Below are 23,471 nucleotides of genomic sequence, written 5' to 3'. Positions count from 1 at the left end.
CCTTATCTAAGGTGGCAGGACCAGGGTTTGGATGAGCATCTCCATCCATTGTCAGGTTATTGCGTATATTTGCTATAATTTCAGGATTTTGTTTATGAATTTATGATGGCATTTAGATTTTGAGCTGATGTATCTGGGTCTAATAGACAGATAGTGTTTTGGGGTTAAGGAGTTGGTAATAGTTGTAACTAGTGGGTAGCCTCTATTATTAGGTACATCTGTGTTAGTTTGAGTTTTTGGGTGGTGAAATCCTAGGAAAGACTGATTTTCATAAATGGAGAGGAGATATGGAAATAGCATGACGGATAGCAGAGAGAGTAGCAACATTACTTTGTATGATGTCATGGTTGGAGGCTGTATTGGCATTATAGGCCTGGGACCCTCAGGATCTTGAGGTTGGATATTTGCTACTGGGGGAGGGGTGCGGGCTGGAGTAGTGTACACAGTACAGTACTGATTGGTCCAGATAGGAAAAAAGGAGGGATGGAAGTGGGATGAGTTAGACTGAGTAGAGGATTATTGATTGGTTCAGCTGGAGGGGGAGTGGTATAGTGGCTATAAAGTTAGACACAGTGGGGGCGGGTGAGAATTGGGGTCAGGGAGGGTGCGGAGCGAGCCCGAGCAGAGCAGGGCTTAACCACACACAAGAAATCTGCAAGTAAGTAAGTATGCTTAGATTTAGCAGGATAGGCTTTGAATGAATAAAATTACTGTATAAAGTGTAAGTCGGGGTATTCTTTTTACCTTTTTTTACTTACAATTTTTTGTTTTAATTTCGGGAAATCTCTGTATTTTGCTTCCAATTTTGTAGTTAAAATATGGGGGAAGTGTAGTTTTAGGGGTTTTATTGTAGATGGGGCAAGGGAATAGTGTTACAGACCCAGGTCAGCAAATGTAAAATGCACAGTTTCAGATGAATAATAACCTTAGCAGGGCTTTTAGCCGGTAGGCAGCTTAGAACAGGTTTTTCTGAGTTATTCTGTAGGGCAGCGTCCTTCTGCTGTAAGCCTTGTAGGACTGCTTGTTTTAGGGGGATGGTTCTTTAGCAGGGATTTTAGCCGGTGGGCAGCTCAGAACAGGTTTTCTGAGTTATTCTGTAGGGCAGCGTCCTTCTGCTGTAAGCCTTGTAGGACTGCTTGTTTTAGGTGGATGGTTCAGGGCTTTTAGCTGGTGGGCAGCTTAGAACAGGTTTTCTGAGTTATTCTGTAGGGCAGCGTCCTTCTGCTGTAAGCCTTGTAGGACTGCTTGTTTTAGGGGGATGGTTCCTTAGCAGGGCTTTTAGCCGGTGGCAGCTTAGAACAGGTTTTTTGAGTTATTCTGTAGGGCAGCGTCCTTCTGCTGTAAGCCTTGTAGGACTGCTTGTTTTAGGGAGATGGTTCCACGAGGGTGAGGGCTGCCAGCTGGGTCTAGGAGCACTCTCATTTCCTCTCTGTTTTTACTGGCTGGTGTAAGCACAAAATTATCATTTTGTGAAATCACTTCCCTTCAGTTATTTAAATTTATTGGCCATCCTACTGTATTCCATAGTACCAGAATACAAAAGTGACCACCCCTTTCAATCTATCTTGCTGTTTTAAAAATAGTGACTCTCCAATAAAATGTAACATCTGAAGTAGTTTACTTCATTTGGTCTTCATCCTGTGGGTACCAGATCCATATCGGATCCGCACCGGCAAATTCACTAGCATCTGCTACAACTCCTCCCCTTACCCATAATACACCTCCACTACCTTCCAACCCCCAGATGTCATTTGTCGCAGCTTGCCTGAAGCATCATGATCTCCTGAGCTCTGAGTTAGTGAGTGGATTATTTGCTTTTTAAGCATCTTTTTCTAAAAAATTTTGAGTGTTAGGTGTTTAGTGTAGGTTCCCCTCTCCACCTCCCCTCTCTGGTGCGCCATGTGTTAGAAAATTTCCTGTAGTTTTTAGTGTTAGTTTGTTAGTGTTTATTGCTTCCCCTCCTCCCTCAGTGTTCTCTGTACCTTGAGTGTGTGGTAGTGGTTTTGAGTGGGAAACGGGTAACATTTTTCTTCTCCTTTTCCATCTCTAGTGTGAATTTTGCTTGTGTAGAGACGGGGCTGACCCCAAGCCTGTCTTCAAAAGGTGCACTGATGATCACATTACAGTCCATCATGACTTAAGAGAGTGACTGGATGTGCTCATTAGACCGCCAGGATGCCTATTATCACATAAAGATGCACAGAAGCTCCAGGAGGTTCCACCACTTCCGGCTAGGAATCAATCATTACCAATTTTGATCCCTACTCTTTGGTCTCACCACAGCCCCCAGGGTGTTCACCAAAGTGATGGCAGTAGTAGCGGCTCACCTGAGGCTTCAGGGGATTCAGGTCTGTCCGTACCTGGACAATTGGTTCCTCACTGCTCCCACCAGGCGTCTCCTTTCTCAAACCAGAGATTATTTCATAAAGCTTGCTCTTTATTTGGGGATTACAATCAATGCATCCAAATCACTTCTAAATCCTGTCCAGGTGATAGACTACATTGGGGCAAGGATAGACACACTACAGTGCAAAATCTTCCTGACCACGGAGAGAGTATGAAACCTGAGGATGCATGTCTCCCTGATCTACCGTTCTCATCTTCCCTCGGCAGAATCGGTGTTGAGGGCCTTAGGTTCAATGGCAGCTACCATAATGCTTCATCCATGCCCCCGGTTACACATGCGAGTACTACAGTGGACACTAGCGGTACAGTGGTCCTTGTTGGAACTTCCATTATCGTATCCAGTACACCTCAGTCGAGTTTGCCAGTCATCCCTTCTGTGGTGGATGTGCTTCCAGAAATCTTGGAGGGATGACCTTTTGTTCCAGCCCCTGTCCATGCCACAGTGACCACGGATGGCTCCCAACTTGGGGGGGGGGGGCATTGTTTGGACAGGACAGTCCAAGGCCTGTGGTCCCCTGTTTGCACATAAACGTTCTAGAGATGAGGGCAGTCCTTTTGGCGTTGCAGATGCTTCATGCCTTTCTTCCTCTGGGAACCATTGCAATTCAATTCAATCAGACATGTCAGTGGTCTGGTACGTCATCAAACGGGGAGGGACCAGATTTTATCCCCTTTGTCGTGAGGCCATGAGAGTGTAGGAATGGGTGAACTCCACCGGTCGCTTTCTCTTAGCAACGCACAAACTGGGACGGTCCAACATTCTAGCGGACAGATTGTCGGACTATTCTGATGCCTTACGAGTGGTCTCTGAATCATTCAATAACAGAGCAGATCTTTGTGGAGTGGGGTCAGCCTTGCTGCAATCTCTTCACATCTCCTTCCAATGTGAAGTGCAGTTAGTTTTTTGCTCTGTACCCCCTGCCGGGGGGAGTCCCCCAGAGATGCTCTAGTTCATGCTTGGTCTCCCGGTCTTCTGTATGCTTGCCCTCCAGTACGTCTTATTCCGAGGTTTCTACAGAAAGCTCGCTGACTGGGGAGCAAAGTGATCCTCATTGCCCCATTTTAATCACACCAGGTATGGTTTTCCTTCCTTTGGTCTCGTCTTCTGGCTCCGCCTTGGATCTTGGATCCCATTCAGGATCTGATTTCACACCCATAGGGGGTTACTCATATAAACTTGGACAGCTGGAAGCTCACGGCTTGTCTGCTGCAGTTCCCATGAGTGCTAGGACTCCTGGATTATCCTCTTCAGTTAGGTCTATTCTGGTGGCAGCTCATAAGTCTTCAACCAGTAAGATTTACCGCTGCAAAACGTTTTTCCTTTTTGGCTTCTCAAAAGAGTTTAGATCCTTTCACGGCTTCTATTTCTGCTATTCTTGACTTCCTAGCCACTATTTTTCAACAAGGAGCAAACTCTTCTACTATCAAAGTTCAATTAGCTGTCATCTCTCATTTTCATGTGAGTGGGAATTCTGCCTCCCTGGCCTCTTCCAGACTGTGTAAAGCCTTTATCCAAGGTACTTTCTTGTTACGTCCCCCCCCCGGTCAAGGATCCTGTTCCTCCATGGGACCTTACTATGGTTCTTCAAGCTTTGGTTGCTCCGCCCTTTGAACCTGCTGCAACCACAGATCTTAAGTTCTTATCTTGGAAAACAGCATTCCTGGTAGCTATCAACTCTGCTAAAAGGGTTTCAGAACTGCAAGCTTTGTCCATGTAAAGTTCCATATATGATTTTCCATAAAGATAGGGTCTCCCTTCGGACCAGTCCGTCCTTTCTTCCTAAAGTTGCATCGCAAGTTAACATTAATCAGACCATTAACTTACCTGTTTTCTTCCCAAACTTTTTTAACAAAATGGAATACTGGATGTTCATAGACAGTTACGATTTTAATTACATAGGACTAAAAAGTTTCGTAAATTTGATCAGTTGTTTGTGTCCTTCTCTAGACCCTTTTGGGTAAATCTATCTCCATGGTCACTATTGCTAGGTGGATTTCCTTTTGCATCCTTCAGGTCTGTAAGGACAAAGGTGTGTTTCCTCCGGGTCAGGTGAAAGGTCATTCCACTAGGTCAATGGCTACTTCTGCTGCCTTTTGGTCTAGAGTTTCATTGGATGATATTTGTTCTGCAGCTACTTGGTCCTCATCTCATACCTTTATTTCTCACTACAAGCTGGATTTGACTTCTAGAAGGAGAGCATCCTTTGGTTCCTCGGTGCTCCAGAATATCCTTCCATGAGGACCACCCAGGAGTTTAGTAGCTGGGGACTCTGTCCCACAGGTTGAAGGCCAGATGAAGTAAACTACTTCAGATAAAGAAGTTATGTACTCACCATAACGTTCCATCTGAGTAGTTCTACTTCATTTGTCTTCAACCATCCCTCCCTCCTTCCCCCTGACCTTATCATATGAACAGCCTGTTGGCTGCAGTTTTAGGTAATAAAGTATTCTTCAGATCGGTTTCTCAGTAGAAGAATCAGAAAACTCGATCTGGGGGTTGGAAGGTAGTGGAGGTGTATTATGGGTAAGGGGAGGAGCTTAGAGCTTGGAGCAGATTCTAGTGAATTTGCTGGCTTGGATCCGATACGGATCTGGTACCCACAGGTAGAAGACAAATGAAGTAGAACTACTCAGATGGAACTTTATGGTGAGTGCATAACTTCTTTTTTAGACAGGTAAAACTTAAGCTACTTACTTTCACATCTAACTCCTCTAGTGCACACTACAGTGTTTAGGATAAATAATTTTTTTTTTCATCTTATTTTTAAGCATCTATTACAAGACTGCCAGTTATTGTAGAGCCCACATTCCGCCTCTCAGTAGTCATCTTGGGATTAGTGCTTTTGTTTTCTCCTGGTGAGAGAAGGAGTGCAGTTGCATTATTTCCTGGAGACTGCTGATCACCAGAAAGCATAATAACTGCTTTATCGGTGACAGCTTAGAATCTGTGCTTATATTCTGATCCTGGTGAGAGTAGGAGCAGAGTGCATTGATTCCTGACTCTTTCTGACTGAAGAGTGAGTGTCTGTGCTTAATATACCTGACTGGTCTGATTGCTAGTTGAAGCATCTACCAGAAAAAGACTACAAGCTTGCAGACCCTTGCATCATCTGGGGCAAGACTGTGGATCACCAAACAGGCCGTGGCCTGCTTCTCTTCTTGGGATTGGTGCTGGGACTAGCTAGTTTTAGCTAGAACTAGCCAGATTTTTAGTTTCAGCACTCAAAGCTGTTTCCTTGTGCTCAGAACTCATTGTAAGGACTAAATAAACTACAAATTACTACAGTACTCTACTTTCCTCACTTGTCAAGATGAAAACGTTTTTTAGTACTTAAATTAATAAGCACCTATCCAGGCATGTCCATGGATCAGCTCCTGGTGTTTTCTCCTGTCCACCTGATGAATCTGGGCATTTTGGGGCAATGTAGCAATTGCCTCATGTACACTGACAACCCTGTCCTCTTACCACCCAACACTGCAACCTGTGAGAGATGCACTTATATAGCCAAACTGGAAGCTAAGCTGTCTCCAGCCAAGACTGGACTAGACAGTCAAGAGGAGAAGGTTAACACCTACACCACACCACACTCAACACATAGTCCTTCAAAACCCACACTACTAAAACCCACAGATAGAAACACAAAGCACACACCCACATTCACGGAGGCTCTCAATAAAAATCTGCCCAAGCAACAGAGACCTCCCAAGCTGAAACGCAGACAACCACCACCCCCCAACACTACCCAAATGGCACATAGCCCACAAAATCAGTGTGCCACTTGACCTCAGCCCATAAGGCAAAACAACATACCCAACACACTATCATAGGTGACTCTATAGTCAGGCACACTGATGTCCCACTCACCAGGCTAAACAAGGAGAAAATTACTGTCAGCTGCCTGTCGGGTGCCAGGATCCACCACATAACACACGCACTTAGGTCAGTCCACAACAAGTACAAATATGACTCTGTTATTGTCCATGTTGGTGTGTATGACCTAACATGAAAAGAGATATGAAGGAGCTCTTGGATCTTGTAGTCCAGGCAGGTATGACCCTAGCCCTGAGTAGCATCCTGCCATCTCCCAGAATGATACCACAGTACAAGGACAAAATGATTGACCTCAACAATTGGCTAAGCTTCTGGTGTCATTTTAAGGGGATCCAGTATCTGCCTGCCTGGGACGACATGGTCGAAAGACCACAATGCTTTGCCAGAGATGGCCTGCACCTGTCACCCCCCTGGCATTCCGGTTACTGGCTAAGGCTCTTGCCACCCCTATAGTGCCTTTTTTAGGCAAGGTTCAAATGCTAAATTCACCACTGTAACAGGTACAAGCAAGCAAATTATGAGGGTAATGCTACTCAATGCTATAAGTCCAAACCTCAAAATGCACTCACTCGAGGCACTTCTTAAAATGGAGAACATTGACATCTGTGCAGTGACAGAGACCTGGTTCAAGGCTTCAGAGAGGACCCCTGTATTACCAGGCTATAATTCATACCACACCTTTCGGCCATTTAACCTGGACCGAAATACTTAAGGCGGAGGCGTGTCCATATTAATTAAGGATATCCACACCTCCAGGCTAGTTGCTCAACATAATGCATCTAAAATTATCCAAGTGCAACTAACACTGGGCAAGACTGCTGTCCAGGTTGTAGCTTCTTACAGATCCCCCACCATGCCCCAGGATTCCCATTCTTCATTTCTTAAGATACTGGAAAATATTAAGGTACAACCCAATACCTTAATTATGGGTGATTTCAATGACCTCACCATTAACTGGGAAAACTACTTATGTACCAACTCATTCGCTCAACGTTTCTGGAATTCATAAATTCCAGTGCCTTGGATCAGCTTGTCCACAGTCCCACCAGGGGCAGCAATATCCTGGACCTGGTCATTACCAGTATGGGTAACCAGTGTTCCATGCCAGAGGTCAACTCCTCACTGGTCAGATCCAACCACAAGCTAATCACCCTAGACGTACATATCACACCCCCACCCCCTATTAAGGAAACCACCATCAAAAACTACTCCAAAGTCAACTTCATGCTTCTTAAGACAGAAGTGGCAAACTTCACGACACCCATGCAGATGGAAAATAGAGGTACGACTGCTGAATCTTACACAAATGCACTGTATAAGCACATACACGAGTGCATGGATCGTGCCATCCCCAACAGAACCAAGATGCTATCCTCCAAAAAAGGAAGACAATCTGTTTGCCCCCTGCCATAAACAAGCTCTACAACAGAAGGAAGAAGTTGTTGCAAAAAAGAGTAAAATCCCAAGATTGGAGGAACTCCCTGGTCAGCCTCAGTAAGAAGCTGAGATCCCTCATAAAATCACCCAAAGCCAGTTATGAAAATAAAATCGTCACGGATTCCAAAGACAACCACAAAGTATTCCACAGCTATGTCAAGAATCTCAATTGCAACACTCAGATCTGCTCTGAGCTACAGCACAATGGCGCTAAATATACAGAACCAACCGATATTGCCAACATCCTGGCAGATAGGTTCAGTGCTAACTTTATCCCCCCCTCACCCTCCAAAGGGCCCATCTTAATACTGGAAGAATGCAAAGCCCCTGTATTCAAGGATGAACAAGTAAAGACCACACTCTCCAAAGCCAAGAACACAGCATCCATGGGATGAGACAACATCCCAGGCTGTGAACTGAACGAACTGGCACCCCACCTAAGTACCATGTTCAATCATAGCCTTACCTTAGGCTATGTGCCTACCAAATAGTGCACAGCGATGGTTATCCCACTCCACAAAGGGGGTGCCACCACAGACCCTGGAAACTACTGCCCCATTAACCTGACGAGCCTGGTCTGCAAGGCCATGGAATGTATCATCTTGGAGCTTATAAACAAAGACATAGGTAACTTACAAACCCTGGACCCCACTCAGTTTGGGTTTGTAAAAGGTAGATCATGTCTACTAAGTCTGATTGACTTCTTTGAAGCAGTCACTAGAGCTGTAGACGTGGACAAGGTAGTGCATACAGCCTATCTTGACCTCGCCAAGGCGTTTGATAGCATCCCCCACTCTGGAATTATAGATAAACTCACTAAACTAGGCATAAATCCCTATGTCACAAGATGGGTGGCCAACTGCTTCACTGACAGAACCCACACAGTAAAAGTAGCTGACTGCAAGTCTGACTTCAGTCCAGTGATGAGTGGAGTACCACAGGGTTTGGTCCTGGGTTCTTTCCTGTTCGGCATCTGCTTCTCTGAAGTGCAGGCCAACACAGAAGGTCTTTGGCTAACAAAGTTCGCAGATGACTGAAAACTGGGAGCCATAATAGAATCACCTAATGGTGTAGACATTCTACAAAAGGCCCTCACAGAGACAGATGCTTGGTGTCAAAGTCATGGCCTCAAGCTCATTGCCAAGAAGTGCATTGTCATCCCCTTTGGGAAAACCTCTGTACCCATGAACTACCACATAGGCGGTAGCTTACTAAACTCTGAAAGTGTGATAAGAGACCTCGGGACACAGGTGGACAGTAGTCTCTCCTTTGATAACCACATCGCTACAGTAGTCAGGAAATCCTTCTACGTGGCACACCTCATCACAAAAGGGTTCTTCTGTAGTAAAAAGGAGGTCATTGTTCCTCTCTTCTCATCCCTCATCAGACCTATTATAGAGTGCAATGCCCCATTTGGCATGTACCTCACAAGACACCTACAACAATTGGAAAGGCCACAGAGATACCTAACTTAGGATTACCGGCTTCAAACAGATGCCATACGCAGACCATCTCAAAAATCTCCAGCTCTACTCTGTTGCATATCGCCCACTCAGAGGCAGTCTCTGCCTAACATACAAAGCTATGTCAAACGCAGAGCTGTTGGATATGCTACACTTAAAGAAATCCCAATCTCTTTGAACCACATGCTTCAGGGACCTAAACCTTGTCACCACAATAAACAGAACATGCTGGGGGTATAGATTCCTGTCCCAGAGACATTCCATACTCTCGAACAAACTACCCATTCATGTAAAGCAAAGCTCCTCATTGGCCCTCTTTAAGAAAAATCTTGATGACTTGATGGGAAATAGAAAATTCACCCCAGGGATCACTTCTGCGGCACTGCTTGACAAGAGCACAGGAAAATAATTTTCTTGGGTGGCGAAAGCCAGGGAACCTTTTTGGCTAGGCTTATATAGGCCCCAGGGCCGATAGCCTAGTACCAACCTATCAATAGGGACTAGTGCACCAGATATGTGTCTAGGTTTTATGTGCCTCCAAGCAGAACTGTTTAGGAGATGCATAGGTTCATAGTGAGTATGTCTGGAGATCAGGCATTCTGAGTGTCTGCAGGAGGACCCGATGAAGTCATTTTTGTGCCCTATACTGGTAAGAGTTTTACAAGCTTGAAGGTCAGAGTAATCATGCCCTACAACTGTGTATTCCAATACAGTAGCTTCATCCAGTACATTAAGGGAGTTCTCAACAGTTCTCCTCTAGCCCCTTTGCTCATCACACTGCTGTTACAACTTATAAAATGTGTTTCTCACATGGTAGTTGCTGACTGACTAGATACCTAGGAGCATGTAGTTTTACAGGCAAGCAGATTAAAACACTTGAAATTATGTCTCCCAACGAGGCATATAATCAACCAGTACAGACCTTGAGAGTTGTAGATCTTAGATTTGTTGGATTATCATGAGCGAGCCATGACACTATACTGCTCAGCCATTCTCTTGACTTCCTTCTATGGAGTGCAATTAGCCATTTACAAACATCCAAGAAAGAGGGGCTTGCTCTGCTTTTTTTTCTGGGTCATCTTTCTCTCCACTGAAAGAGTGGTACCAGAACATTTTCCAGATGAATATAAGCAGGGGCAAATCCTGTTATCAGGTAACTTGCTGTCACTGGATCCTTTTGCTGGAGTATGCAGATATCTGTGAACCTGACTTACAGTACTTGTATGTTGCCTATGGGAATGGCTTGCTAAGTAGTCAGGTCAGAGCACTGTTGAACAATATTAAATCCTTCATCACTCTTTCCTATAGCTTTTTTTCTCTCCATTGTTACAGTTTACACACACAAGCTTTCAAATTCTAACTGCGTTACCCTAAGAAAGTAGATTTTTTTGTGTAGATCCAGATGTTTTATCAATTGTTTTCTTTTTGTTTCAATGTTTTATTATCCCAAGCCTCGCACTGACCATTAATTCTCCCTGTAGATCTATCTGGTCCCCTTTTGATGAGCCATCACCAGGCCATTTCATTCCCCTTATAAGTGAAAGTTAAGCACTCTTATATGCAGGGGGGAGGGATTTTTCCATAGACTCCCATGTCCCTCCATCTTGCCCATACCTGTGGTTTCCACTACATGTGTGCTTCCATGCATGATAGCCTCCAGTTATATGACTTGTAAATTCTGTCATTCTAACCACCATCACAGTAGTTTCCTATTTGAAAGAGAAAACAACAGCCGCTGCAGGGGGATACCAGGTACCTAACTGTGCAGAGACTCCTTGGTCCAGTGGCAGTGATAACCACATGGAATGCAGGAGGACTTGGGTTCACTTTCCAGAATGGGGTCAGTGTTTTCTAGTATTTTCTTGTTCAGTTCAGGTGGCAGAGCTCTTGCCACTTTTTCGAGTAAAAATATGGTTGACTCTTGCTATTTACTGAGCTGAACACAAATCTAAGACATCTCACTTGAATTTTAATACACCTGTCTAGAAATCATGTGTCTTGGACCTGTATAAGAAACAAAAACCTATGAAATAATAACATTAACCCTTTGCTATCAGCTTTTGTCCCCCCATGGCCTATTGTTAAAATCTCATGTTGTCTTGGGTGCCAGAGATGAATGTTTTGCTGGATTTGTCCAATAGAAAGTCATCTGTACCATATGCCATACTTCTTTCCCCATCAGTTATGTTGTGCGCAGGTCCAGCATCCATTGACACTTGTCTGATACCAGTTTGGCATTAGTTACACTGTTACAATGAAGAACCGTGGCATAGTGTTCTGGTTGCATGAGTTCAGTATAAAGTCCTGTTTAGAAGCAACAGTCAAGGCATAAAAGAGGATGTACAGAAGCATAGTAGGGCGTGACCCACTACTCATAAGCTTTAAACACCTTACTAGCTCATTATGTTTGTTCCCAGTGACATCCAAAAAAGGCAGGTAAGTTTCAGCTTGACGTCTTAAGCAGTGCCCTCTACTAAATCCCTAATAGGGCAGCTGGGTACTCCTCCCAGCCTGTACAGCTGTCCCATGTAGCTTTCAGATTTCACAGGAAAATGTTAGGAGAATTCAGCCTGTTCTGCACTGAATGAAAAGTCATAAAAGTAGAATGAGTCATGCTTGGTCACTTTGTAGATGATATTAGGGAGTATTTCATATTCTTGTCCCACCCTCTCAACTCTCAAAACAGGTGGCTTACTTATGAAAAATTATGGAAGAGGTGCAGTCTTTTCTGGTAGAGGGGCTCTCAGGTCCATCAGAAAATATTAAGGAGAGGATTGCAGTTGAATTTTGTTGTAAGCTTTGCTTTTTTATTTACGCTTTTCCTATTTGTTGCCTAAATTAGGTATGCAAAGATCATGAATGTTATGCTCCAGTCTGTTTTTTACCTGTCTGCTGTTTATGCTCACTTAACACAATGAATGCTTAACAAAATGTATTAGAGTCATTGGGGAAGTGGGGGAGATGGGGTTTCTGAAGTTCACCCTAAGAAAATAACACCTGCATTAGGTGCTTCCCTTTGGATTACCATTCAAGTGTTCGGTGGCAGCCCTGTAGGATAGAAACATGCTCATATTTCACTGTATGGGTGAATGGCTTTTAGAGGCCCTTCCCCAACCACAGTTACTTAATCTCTCACTGTTTGCTTTTGTCCGCAAGAAATGGTGAGTGGCACTCGCTTTTCTACACACAGTTGACACATTAGTTCCTCCATTGGGGGTGACAGCTGTCCAGTCCATACATTCCCCTGTAGAGACAAGAGTCAGGTGTTGGGAAGCAGACCATTGGCAGATCCTGCAGACAGACCTATACCACCACCACCCCCAGGAAAGGCAAGTCAGGGTTGGGCATTCACTGTTATCCTCCTCTGCCAGTCACTCAAGCACTGTGCTGCTAGTGAAACACAGGTCCTCTGGGATGCAGTCAAGGTTTACTTGTCTGTGCTAGAGGGCTGGTTCCACAGTTCCCAAATCTTGAATCTATCTTGGATGCTGTTTTTCCTGCCGTCATTAGACATCCATTATCCACTAAAGGCAAATGATCCTCCTGCTAGTATGTAGGAATCATATTAATGGTTGTGCCCTTGTCTGTCAGTTGTAGTGTTTTCCAACTGCAGTACATACAAAAGCTGTTGACCCTTGTGGTGCTAGACGGTGCACCCCACTACACCTTCTTTGTCTCTTAGCAAGTTCAGTTTTACGTTGAATTAACTACAAATATGAATCATTTTGTGGGTTGCACTGTCACTAGATGCTGAGCCATGTGGATTTGGCAGTCCTGCTATAAGTGCGGTATCTTTGTCATACCACTGACCTCTCATTTTGTGTTTTTTCTCCTTCCCAGTACAAGAAAAAGTCTAACCGCTTAATGCCTCATTGTTTAGGTGAAACTTCAGTCGAGGTGCCTACATATCCTCAGGTAAATGGACTACCACTGAATGTTTTACATAAAACCTTGGAGCCAATAGTCCTGCATTTTTCTCTTTCATGAGTTAGAAATTGTAGACCTTTTCTAGTTTGTTCAGATAACCTATCAGTAGTGTGGTTCATAAATGAGCAGGAGTGCAGAGAGTCATGTATGCTTTACTGGGAACCTTCAAAGAGTTGTAATGGGTATTTGCCCATCAGACCACCTTAGTAGTACTTTTACATTCCAGGAGGATGAGAGAGCTTAGCATACCCCACTGAGATGTCGGACAAGTTTTTCAGGGTTTCAGAATTTGTTCCGCTTTTGGAGTTGACTGTTTAGTAACCGTGTGTTAGACTGAGAAAATGCATTTGTTATCCAGGTGTTAAGCTCTTAGATTACTGTTGCAGTAGTTCTGACTACTGCATCTTCCATTACAGACGGCCTTACTTTTAGAATTCAGAAATCCTTCACCTCTAGATGTGACAGACACCTTCAATTCTTGAATGTCCACTGCCAGTGTAAAACAGGCATCCGCAAACAGAGTATTACCGCTTTCTTGCCATGTTTTGCAGTGCATGCATTGCAGCAGTGGTGTTCATCATCTGGTATGGTTCAGTCTGCTTCAGAGCTCAGACACAGGTCCATGGGCCATACAGCTATTCTTCTTTAGGCCTGTGGTGAAGCCCCTATGGAGGCCATTACCTCAGTGGAAGACAGTTACTCCTGACTAGGGGCCAAGACTTCCAAAGTGGTTATCTCAGCAAAAATGATCCAAAAAGTGGAGCACAGATCACCAGGCCCAGGCCACCTGACGGCACCTGGGTGTGAGATGCCAGCTGAGTCTTTACTTCCTTCTCAGCCCCAGGCTATCTCTGAACAATGGATCACCAGGGTGGGACAATATTTCTTACCAGTTCTACAAAGCCTGCAGCCAGGTACATATTTGTCTGGGTTTTTTTTTAGTCTCCTCTGATAAATGAAGGATGCAACTCACTCCTGCTAAGGCAGAAGCAGACTTCTCAGAGAGCAAGGCAGAAGACTTGGATTACTGTTGTCAGATTTTTTTCTTCCTTTAGGTTGTGACACTGACATCAAAGGCACTATTTCTTCTGCTCCACCCACAGAGGAAATCTCATTTAGAGAAATTCTTGGTAAAATGAAGGAGAACTTCAAATTGGAATGAAAGAAAGCATCAGAGACACACAATAGGTACTCTGAATTATTAGGTCTGGATATCCCTAAACTTCTGGTTATTCCTTCTGTATTAGGAGCTTTGGAGGATGCCTTCTTCACAGCTTTTCCAGTCCATGCTATTGAGAAACCAGACATGTTTTATAGGATCCAATAGTCCCATAAGTTCTTTTATAACAACGTCAGTTAGTTGCATACACAGATGTGGTTATTGCGATATATAGTAAGATTGCAGATGAACAGGCTAACTTTGATTTTTTTTTCCTCTTGAATGAGAACTATCTCCAATGTTATGTGGTAGTTTATCACTCACCCAGTTATGCATGTTAATGTTACAAGTCTGCGTCCCATACGTGAATGTTCCTTACATGCATGCATATAAACATATGTGAATTTTCTTTCCTTGTGATTATTGCAAAAATAACATGCTTTTAATATACTGCTTTTGTCCATTTTGTGTGATAAGGTCCAGTGTGGTAAGTAACAATGATAGATATTTTCTTTCTGAGAACAGGACAGAAAATTCAAGCTTCATAGCTTCTGAAAGGGGGTTCTGTTCAGAATAGTTGAGTTCATTTTGAAGATGAATAGAGTTTCTTGTCTTAGACATTCATTTTTAGGATCAGAAGTAGGATTTATAACACCAGTATAAACACAGTACCTTTTGAGATTTACATCAGACAGCTATATGGTCTACAGTTTGATCTCCATTTCTTTATTATAGCTTAAACATCCAAGCAAAAAGTGACATCATCCTTTATGTTGCAATGGTTTAGAAATGTTTCTTCCCTTAATAGGTGTGAGAGACCATTTGTACTACTCATGCTTGGATTGCCTGTGGACACCTTAGTACAGCGTAAAGCACATTGACTGTATTAATGATGTTTCTTTCAGAAGATGTCTGTATTAGTGTATATGTGCATTATTCTGCCTTTAGAATTTGGTTGGAAAGTGTGTCCTGAGTTCAGTCATATTGGTTATGCCTTGGGTACCTCTTGGTCAAAATGAGCTATTGTTATTGTGCTACTGTGCTAAGTTGCATTGTTGTTTGGATCCATTTACATTTGTTTATAAACCATGTAGATCTGCTTAAGTGGGCAGTACTAATTGCTTTTTAATGAAAAATCCACTAGTGCAATGCTAAGATGAATCTATTTTTCCCTGATGAGTCTTGTGCTTTAACATGCTGTAGTTTTGTCTTTGGGAAGCACCTTAGGGTAGTCACTTTTAGAATGAAATGCTTCTTTTGGTATAAAATATAATATGCACCATCTACCAGAATCCTGTTTACTGTGGTGAGTGATTTTTCTCTTTTCTCCTTTCCAGAGGTGATCAGGGGATTTTTGTGGCACCTGTGCATGCGACATCTCTGATAGATTAACTGCCTTACAACTAAGTATGTCCCAGGGGAACAAAGCAGACTGACAGCTGGAAGAGCCACCCCTGTGCTTGCACACTGCTTTATCCAAGCCATTGAATGCTGAGCTTGTAACCGTCTGCTTATCTGCCTCTTCCTCATTTCTCTGTAGGCTGCACACACTAGCCTTTTGCCTGACTGCTGTAGTCTGCCTCTGCTTAAAGCCTTATATTAGGTGTCTAATTCATAGTTAGATGTATATCCAGGCACAACTATTTGCATAAAACAATGAATGACTATCCTGGCATGCGCACTGGTAAGGTAAGCAAGGTAACAGCAGTTACTATAAAGCTGTTGTTCCCCAGTAAAATCACTTCCTTTCGGTCAGAAAGGAGCATTTAGGGCATTTTCTTCTTACTATATGACATATAAAGAAGCATCAAAAATTGTACAATTACATTCTGACACGCAAGTTTGTCTGCCTTTATGACAGAAGTTTTGCTAGCGTGTCTGCAAATGCACATTCTGTTAGTGATTACTTGAGACCATCCACTGTGAACCTTAAACCCTCTCAATACCTAAGCTAGCCTTACAGTAAGAGCAATCCACAGTTTTTCGTGCACCCAATTAAAACTGTTTAACAGAGCCATTATTTAACATTTATTTGACAGCAGCACATGAATACAGAGAAACCAATCCACTGATAACACTTCTTTGTATATGGGAGATGTACCTTCTGCTGGATAGTCAGGTGTAAGTTACTTCACAAGTTGCCAAATGTTGAATCTGTCTAGCCAAACAGCAAATACAAATTCATATCATTTAAAAATGCTTTTACAACTTAGACACGTGCTATTTTAGCCCATTTGATTACTTCATTTTCAGCAGTGATTTTTTTTTAACCAGCTCACTTTTAATTCGTCCATTTCTTGAGCATTGTTTGCTAAACAAGCACCCCCACCACAACCACCACCACGCTTGTTGCCTGTATTTGTCTGCCCTGTTCACAATATTCAAAGGCAGTCTGGAATTTAAAAGCTGCAGGAGGACAGTAATAGAAACAAGTGATACAATTAAGTCAATCTCTTACCTTTGCTAATTTTAGTAAAATCATGGCAGATAATTGCAGTAAAGGAAAGCATCTTTATATTGTAATTATGCACACTGCATCATGCATAAGTAAAACTACTGGTTATTGACAATCTAGAACTAGGATACACTACTCCTTAATAGTTTGGAGGAGAACTACTGTATTCCTTTCACGTTTGAAAATAGTTGCTTTACAATGTCTATGTAGTTTGTCTTACATAAGTTGTTCGGTGGTACCATTTCTCCACCAGTATAAGAAATTTAATTTGGTATTGCATTGTAATTGCATTACCATTCATTTGAAAGTACTTTGCATATACAGTCTTTGATTTACCTTCTTTTGAACTTTTTTGGGCAAATGATTATACAAATGTGGAGTATTTTTTTCTGATAAATTAAGGGATATGTTTATGGAATGCTCACAGCTGCATTTGCTGCTTGGTCTTCTTAATGCTGCTGTTGATGGTGCTCAGTGTCACTGCTAGGATTTTGCTCAGTTATAAGGGTGCTGCAATTTGCAGTCACAAGTCTGGGCTTATGGACTGGTACATGGTAACCTCCATCTTTACCATAGTCTGCCAATCATACTTGCACAGGCGAAACTGAATTACTGGCATTTATTGAGTCAGAGTGCTGGCCTCTTCTTTTCTTGAACCCAGAACTGCAGAAGTGTAACACTTAATAAAATTAAGTTTACAAATGGTTGTCAGAATTGGAGAACATTCACACTGTGTCACGATGCACTAAATCCTTTTTACATTGCTCAGGCAATCGGGTCTTAAATTTCATCATTTAGTGAAAATATTAGTACTCTTACTAATTCAGCTTTTGTGACATCAGTCCTTATGCAGCTTTGTTTACATGGGCCTTGAGCATGGCAGTTGTTACTCTGTAAAATTAAGAGGAAGTTAAGAATAATTCTTCACATGTTGACACATGCATATATGTATGTGTTTTTTCACCCTTTGTGCAGTTGTGGGCAAATTATTTTTTTAAACTCCATCAAAGAAATCTGTACTGAGCGTAGAATTTGTCAGTACACCAGATCATTGGATCATATGATAAATATTCCACGTCTCATATATGGGAATGATGCATATATGTACATGGACTTTTATATCCTCAAGTTTTTGGAAACTTGAAGTTCATATGGTCTCACCCATATGATCAAGTTTCTGAAAACTCAAAATATAAATTTCAAGTTACTGAAAACTTGATGATATGATTTAATATATATATATATATATATATATATATATATATATCATATGTACATACTTATATCAATTCACCTTACTTGGTCAAAGTGCATTCTTTTCAAATGCATTTTGCTTGAATTAAAGTTATCAAATGAAGTGTACCTTGAAAAGAATGAAGGGGAATGGTATTGTGAGAGAGCACTGAATACCACAGATAGGGGAATTCTTCCTTTTCTCCAGTATTGTGAAATCTCAGAGCTAATATATAAATTCATAGATTAGTCCTAGGCTAACTGCCCTTGCAGACCATTTTAAGCCTAACCAGTTAACCCATGTGAGAATAAAACCCTTTACCTTCTGTCTGTAAGGCAAATATCTTAACCATTGTAAGTCAGTGGGGCTAGAGGGATGCGGGGGGGGGGGGGGACTTGCCCCTTCAAAAAAATAGTGATCTTATTTACATATTTTTTCTGTTCAGTTACTACATTTTTCAAGCATTTTTGTTTGATAAAACAAAATTTGAACAGGTTATAGTTCGACTATTGTTTCCTGTATCCTTATGTATACATACACATACTTACTAGCTCAATAACCTATGAAAATAGAAGTTGCAGTGGCAGAGAATGACTCATAAGGGTATTCAGCTGCTTTTATTTAACTTAGTAATCATAAATCGTATTTTTTGAATTGCAACCTGTTTCCAAAGTCCAGATTTTACATATGAGAAATGAAAATACCACAGTATTTCAGAAGGACAGAGAGCAGTATTAGGCTGGCAGAAAAATAAAGCCAGTACTGTCTGTGGAGTACTAGGTTACTAGGTGTCATGAATTACAGTAAGAAAATCTGAGTTCCCATTGCCCCATATAAGTAATTTTTCTGATGATTTAAACTGTTGGGTTATTTTTAGGCACAGAAGTTTTTCCAGGATTGTGCATGGCGCCTTCTCTAAAGCAATTAAAGGATTTTAAGGCACGGTCTGCATCTCTGTGCCTTGTTACAGTTGTGGGTACATAATATTGTTATCTCTGTGTACCCATCTATATGTTATTGCCTACTTTATATACCAGGTCTGTTGTTAGTGCAGTAACAAATTCACATTGTGTATACTTTTATAATGAAATATTTTTGCTGAGGTGGGGACAGTTTTTTCTGCATATTAAATTTTAGTTAATCTTAGTGGGTTGTAATAAAATCTTGCACCCATATTTTTGTAGTATACAGTATATAGCATTTAAACTTTGCTTGCATTGCTTTTTCCTTTGTTTGTGTTTTATCTTTCTTCTTCCCTTCACCCTGCGCTGCACTTCCTTAGGACTGTTGTGGAAATTGTAGTGACAGTGATGAAGAACCTACAAGACTCTGAACCTCACTTTAATACAGTAAACATAACGACAACAACAAAAAAGGAGAAAGAGACGCACAAAACCTGCGACAGTCCCGTCCTGCTGAGAATTTAAGATTTGGAGCACTTCCTTCTGGCAGAGAGGTGGCAGCACCATTATGGGGTCCAGTTTGTTTACAGTTTTGCACATTTGTATTTTAACAAAAAAATGTTATTATATATAAATAAGGGAATGTAAGTATATTTTTAAGTACACAGCCATACAGCAAATGTTGAAAAAAAATGTTTTGTCATCTTTGTTGCAGTATGGCTTTTTTGTTTTATGTTTTTTTAATAAAAAAATTATTTTACTGTTGTAAAGAAAAAAAAAGCAAAGACACATCTTTCGAACGACAACACTGAGCTGAACCTACTGCTTCCAAAAATATATATTTTTTCTTTGCTATAGCTCTGTCATCCGAGAATGAGCTGCACATTCATTACTTAGGGCTGAAGGCCCGGCTGCAGAAGGTACCTCATTTTACCAACCAGCAAGTTAGTGTTTGCCTCTATGGTAGTACCATTTATGTAGGTAGACCATTGGTGGCAGTTTTAAAACCTGAGCCCATTTCAGTGCTGTCTCTGTTCCCGAATTCACTGTGAAAATCAATATGCCTGGGTTTATTCACTTGTTTGTGTTTGCCTGGCAAGAAGAAAAATGAAATATGCTGCTTAAGATCTTAAACAGAGCAATGACTGACTTGCCTTTTTCTTGCTAAGGTGCCTTGTGTTAGCACAAGCTTACTACAGGGATTTTTTTTGTTTAATTTGTACAATTTTCTTTGGGATGGGGGTAGAATATGCTTATCGAACCCATGTTGTGTGTAGTGTCCTTCTGTCTAGTCTGGGCCCTTAGATTTCAAGATCATGCACATTTTCAAGAAGTTTGGTTAGCAAAGCACAGACTGAAGCACCCTTGCTGCTTTCAGTAGTATAATTTAGACAGCATGTGACTCTCATCAGGTTACTTAATCTTCCATTGCCTTAGCTTTCTTTAGTAAACACTGAGTGGGCCCTTCCAAAAATAATATACTTCAACCAGTATAGATTGCCCTGAGAAATACTATTGCTTGCAGGCCTAAGAAAGTGCATTAATATCTTTGAGTGCGCACCCTGAACCAATTTGTTTTACACTTGTAAGGTAGTTCTAATTAGATTTTTACTGGAGCTAAATGAGAGTGTAAATCTTTTTGTTCCTATTTACAGTTATAAACAGCTAAACTGTTTCATCCAGTCACCCTAAGGTATTATTTTCTGTCATTGGATAAATACTGTGCAGAGGTAGCTGTTCTCCATAAGGAAGTAAACTTGTTCAGTAGGCTAATTAGATCATTAAGTACACAAGTCAAAAGGGCATTTTATTTTTCTATTTGGAATTGTTCCACTGCTGGGGTCATAGTAAGTGTCACAGAATTAATTATGATTTTTTCACAGCTCACCATGTGAGAAAAGTCAGAAATAACTACTCAACACTGGTGTGAATAGAAAGCCTAGCCTACATGCATGGAGGATATATACGTACAGTGAAGTCATGTAGTTTTCTGTACTGCATATCTTGAGACACAGTGCATGTTAAGATTTGTATATTAAACAACCCTTAATTCAAAATCCTGCACTGTAAACATAATGTTGCAGTGCCTTCATTTCTGAATATTGTAGTATGCTATTGTTACTGCCAACTTGTGCTTCCCTTAGTTGCTTATTTTTTTTTTTTCATTTTAAACATTACACTTTCAGTATGCTTTCACAGTGCATTTTATAGAGTACATAGCCATCATGATTCATTGGAAATGGAAATGTGCCAGTCTGTGGTGGAATGGCCAGCTGTTCTGTCTGGTGTAGTATATAACACAGTTTGAGGACAGAAATCCACTTCCAAAACTTGCATTCCTGAATACCACGATGGTTATAACGTGTTTTGACCTGCATGGCATACAATGGCACCTCTTCCTGCACATTTACCTTTTGCTACCTCATGCTGATAATTTTCAACAGTTTCAGTTTCCCTTTGAGATCCTTCTATGGCAGTTATCTCTGGCATGGGTAGCAAGTTGCAACAGAGTGTGTAGCTGCAGGAATGGGAGAGTAGTAATTAAAAATTAAATGTAATCTATATGACAGAACAGTAGAGAACTGTCGACGCAAGTGTTTTTCATTTTCAGTCTAGTGAGAGTGGTGATATTTTTGTCCAGTTGTTTCAGAGATTGCCAGTTAACTATGTACAGCTGCTATTAACAAAGCTAGTATGGGGAGCGCTGCTATGTACTATAGTAAAAATAGTGAAATATTTCAATAAAATTTACTATAGTGTTTAATTACCTGAGCACTTTTCAGTAAATTACAAAAATGAATATTGTAGCTAAATTAGTATGACCAAAATAGCCAAAAGAATTACATTTGCAATGGATATATGCTTGGTTGAATGACATGAAAACTAAAACAAGTACAAAGCATAAATATCAGTATCACAAATTCATAATAAAATTCAGGAAACTGTAAAAAAGCAAAATGATATTGTAGCAATCAGTTTGCTACAGAATACTAAGGGAAACAGGAGTGATATAGCAAAAATTATCCAAATTCCTTAACACAATTATAGATTAAACAGTAACAAGCCGAAGGATGTTTATATTAAAATACTTGTACTATGTAAAATAAAATCAATACCCAGCCACAGTCTTATGTGCAACATTATGATAATACAGTGCAGTAGTGATGTTTCGTCTGTAGGCCACATGATATGCGCCATATCTAAGTCCAACAAGGAACAAAAACTGGAATTATTAAAGAAACCATCCAAAACTAAATCTGGTGACCATGGTTAAAAAGTCCCAGTATTCTCCACAGATCATCACACAGTGGAGGCAGCTGAGGAGCAAAGCCAAATTTCATTGATAAACTATCCCTGTGACAGGCCTGCAGTGCACACTATTCTTTGCAGCATTATGGACAGCAGGCAGCATAAATTTGGGGAAAAATGTCAGCAACAATGCCGGATCTTTCATTGAGAATATGCTCAGTTCAGACCCAAAGCACACAATGTTCTTCACAGCAAGCAGGACATACTGGTGGAAAAAGTCTTAACAGCAATGCAGGAAATCCTTGCTTGCATCAGCACAGTTCACTAAGAAAGTACACAGTTCAGATACTAGTCACCAGTTCAGGAACAGATCGAGGAAAAATTCCCATTTCAGTAGAAACACAAATCTGAGGGAGTTATCAAGAAATAACAAGCGTAGCAAACCTCCATGATTGGCAACTAATCATTGGGATAATATTGAGACATCCTGTGTTCCATTCAGCAAGAGCAGAGAGGTGTACCAGTGGCTGTAGTGATTGTTCTTTAGAAAACAGTGGGTGCGTACCACTGACTTGTCACTGTGTAGTGTGGCTCTATGGTGCAGTGGTTAATGTTGTTGTCTCACAGCAAGAGGTTCTCTGGTTCAATTCTCAGCTGGGGTGCCTTCTGGGTGGAGTCTGCATGTCCTCCCTTCATTCCCGTGGATTTCCTCTGTGTGCTGCGGTTTCCTCCCACATTCCAAAGACATACATCTGGAGTGTTTCTCCCTAGGCCTCTGCTGAAAATGGGTCTTAGTCAGACTTTCCTAGTCAACATATGTTAAATAAAATAAAAATATATAGACCAAAGCATTAATTGGTAAGCATTGACCTCCGTGAGGTCATTTGTAAACAGAGGCCCACAAAAGTGCCACCCCACCATACCTCTCAACCTCCTAGTGCAATAAATCTGGGCAAAGCCTAAAATAATGAGGAGACAAAGGCCTAAAAATTGGGATAGATTTTAAATATTCCTCTTAGAAACTTAAAAAGTTACTAGAAAAAACGGTATTGCGTTAACATGCACTTTCTGAAGAGCATGATGCCTGAAACTCAAATGTATGCCATTATTTACTGACTTCAGTCCTCAGTGATTTGTCAGAAAACCACAGATTTTATGAGGGAAAGACAAAACATATAAGGCAAAAATCTGGACATTTGAGAGATGTGCACCCCACTAATGTAGGCATCTTTAAGGATGGCTAGGTATGGAGTTTTCTTCAGAGGAAGAAGTAGTAAATGGCACTTTCATGCGTTTTGTTTAGCAGACTTGCTGTATTATATCTACATTAGTTTGATGTCATGGACCCTTCTCGGTTGGTCTGGACTTGTGATATCTCTTTTTTTCTTCAGCTCAGCACACAGAGGG

General features: G+C 41.4%; 1 protein-coding gene across 2 annotated transcripts in view; it reads left to right on the top strand.

The window, feature by feature from the left end:
• The window catches only part of GRK6 (G protein-coupled receptor kinase 6), a 1,979,509-nt gene extending 1,956,468 nt beyond the window's left edge, over positions 1 to 23,041 (top strand). Inside the window, exon 16 of one of the 2 annotated variants that reach the window (XM_044069323.1) lies at positions 19,196 to 23,041. In XM_044069323.1, coding sequence (XP_043925258.1) covers positions 19,196 to 19,246 — 51 coding nt within the window. In that variant the 3' untranslated portion in view covers positions 19,247 to 23,041. Of the gene's footprint in view, positions 1 to 15,561; positions 17,807 to 19,195 lie in introns of those variants that run through there. The other variant, XM_044069324.1, reaches the window with a different exon arrangement.
• The last annotated feature ends 430 nt before the right edge of the window (positions 23,042 to 23,471 follow it).

Source organism: Protopterus annectens, chromosome 4.part0 (genome assembly GCF_019279795.1).
Source record: "Protopterus annectens isolate FY-2018-M chromosome 4.part0, PAN1.0, whole genome shotgun sequence".
Taxonomy (NCBI): Eukaryota; Metazoa; Chordata; order Ceratodontiformes; family Protopteridae; genus Protopterus; species Protopterus annectens.
The sequence above is the reverse complement of the archived record's forward strand: the minus strand, read 5'-3'. Positions and strand labels throughout refer to the sequence as shown.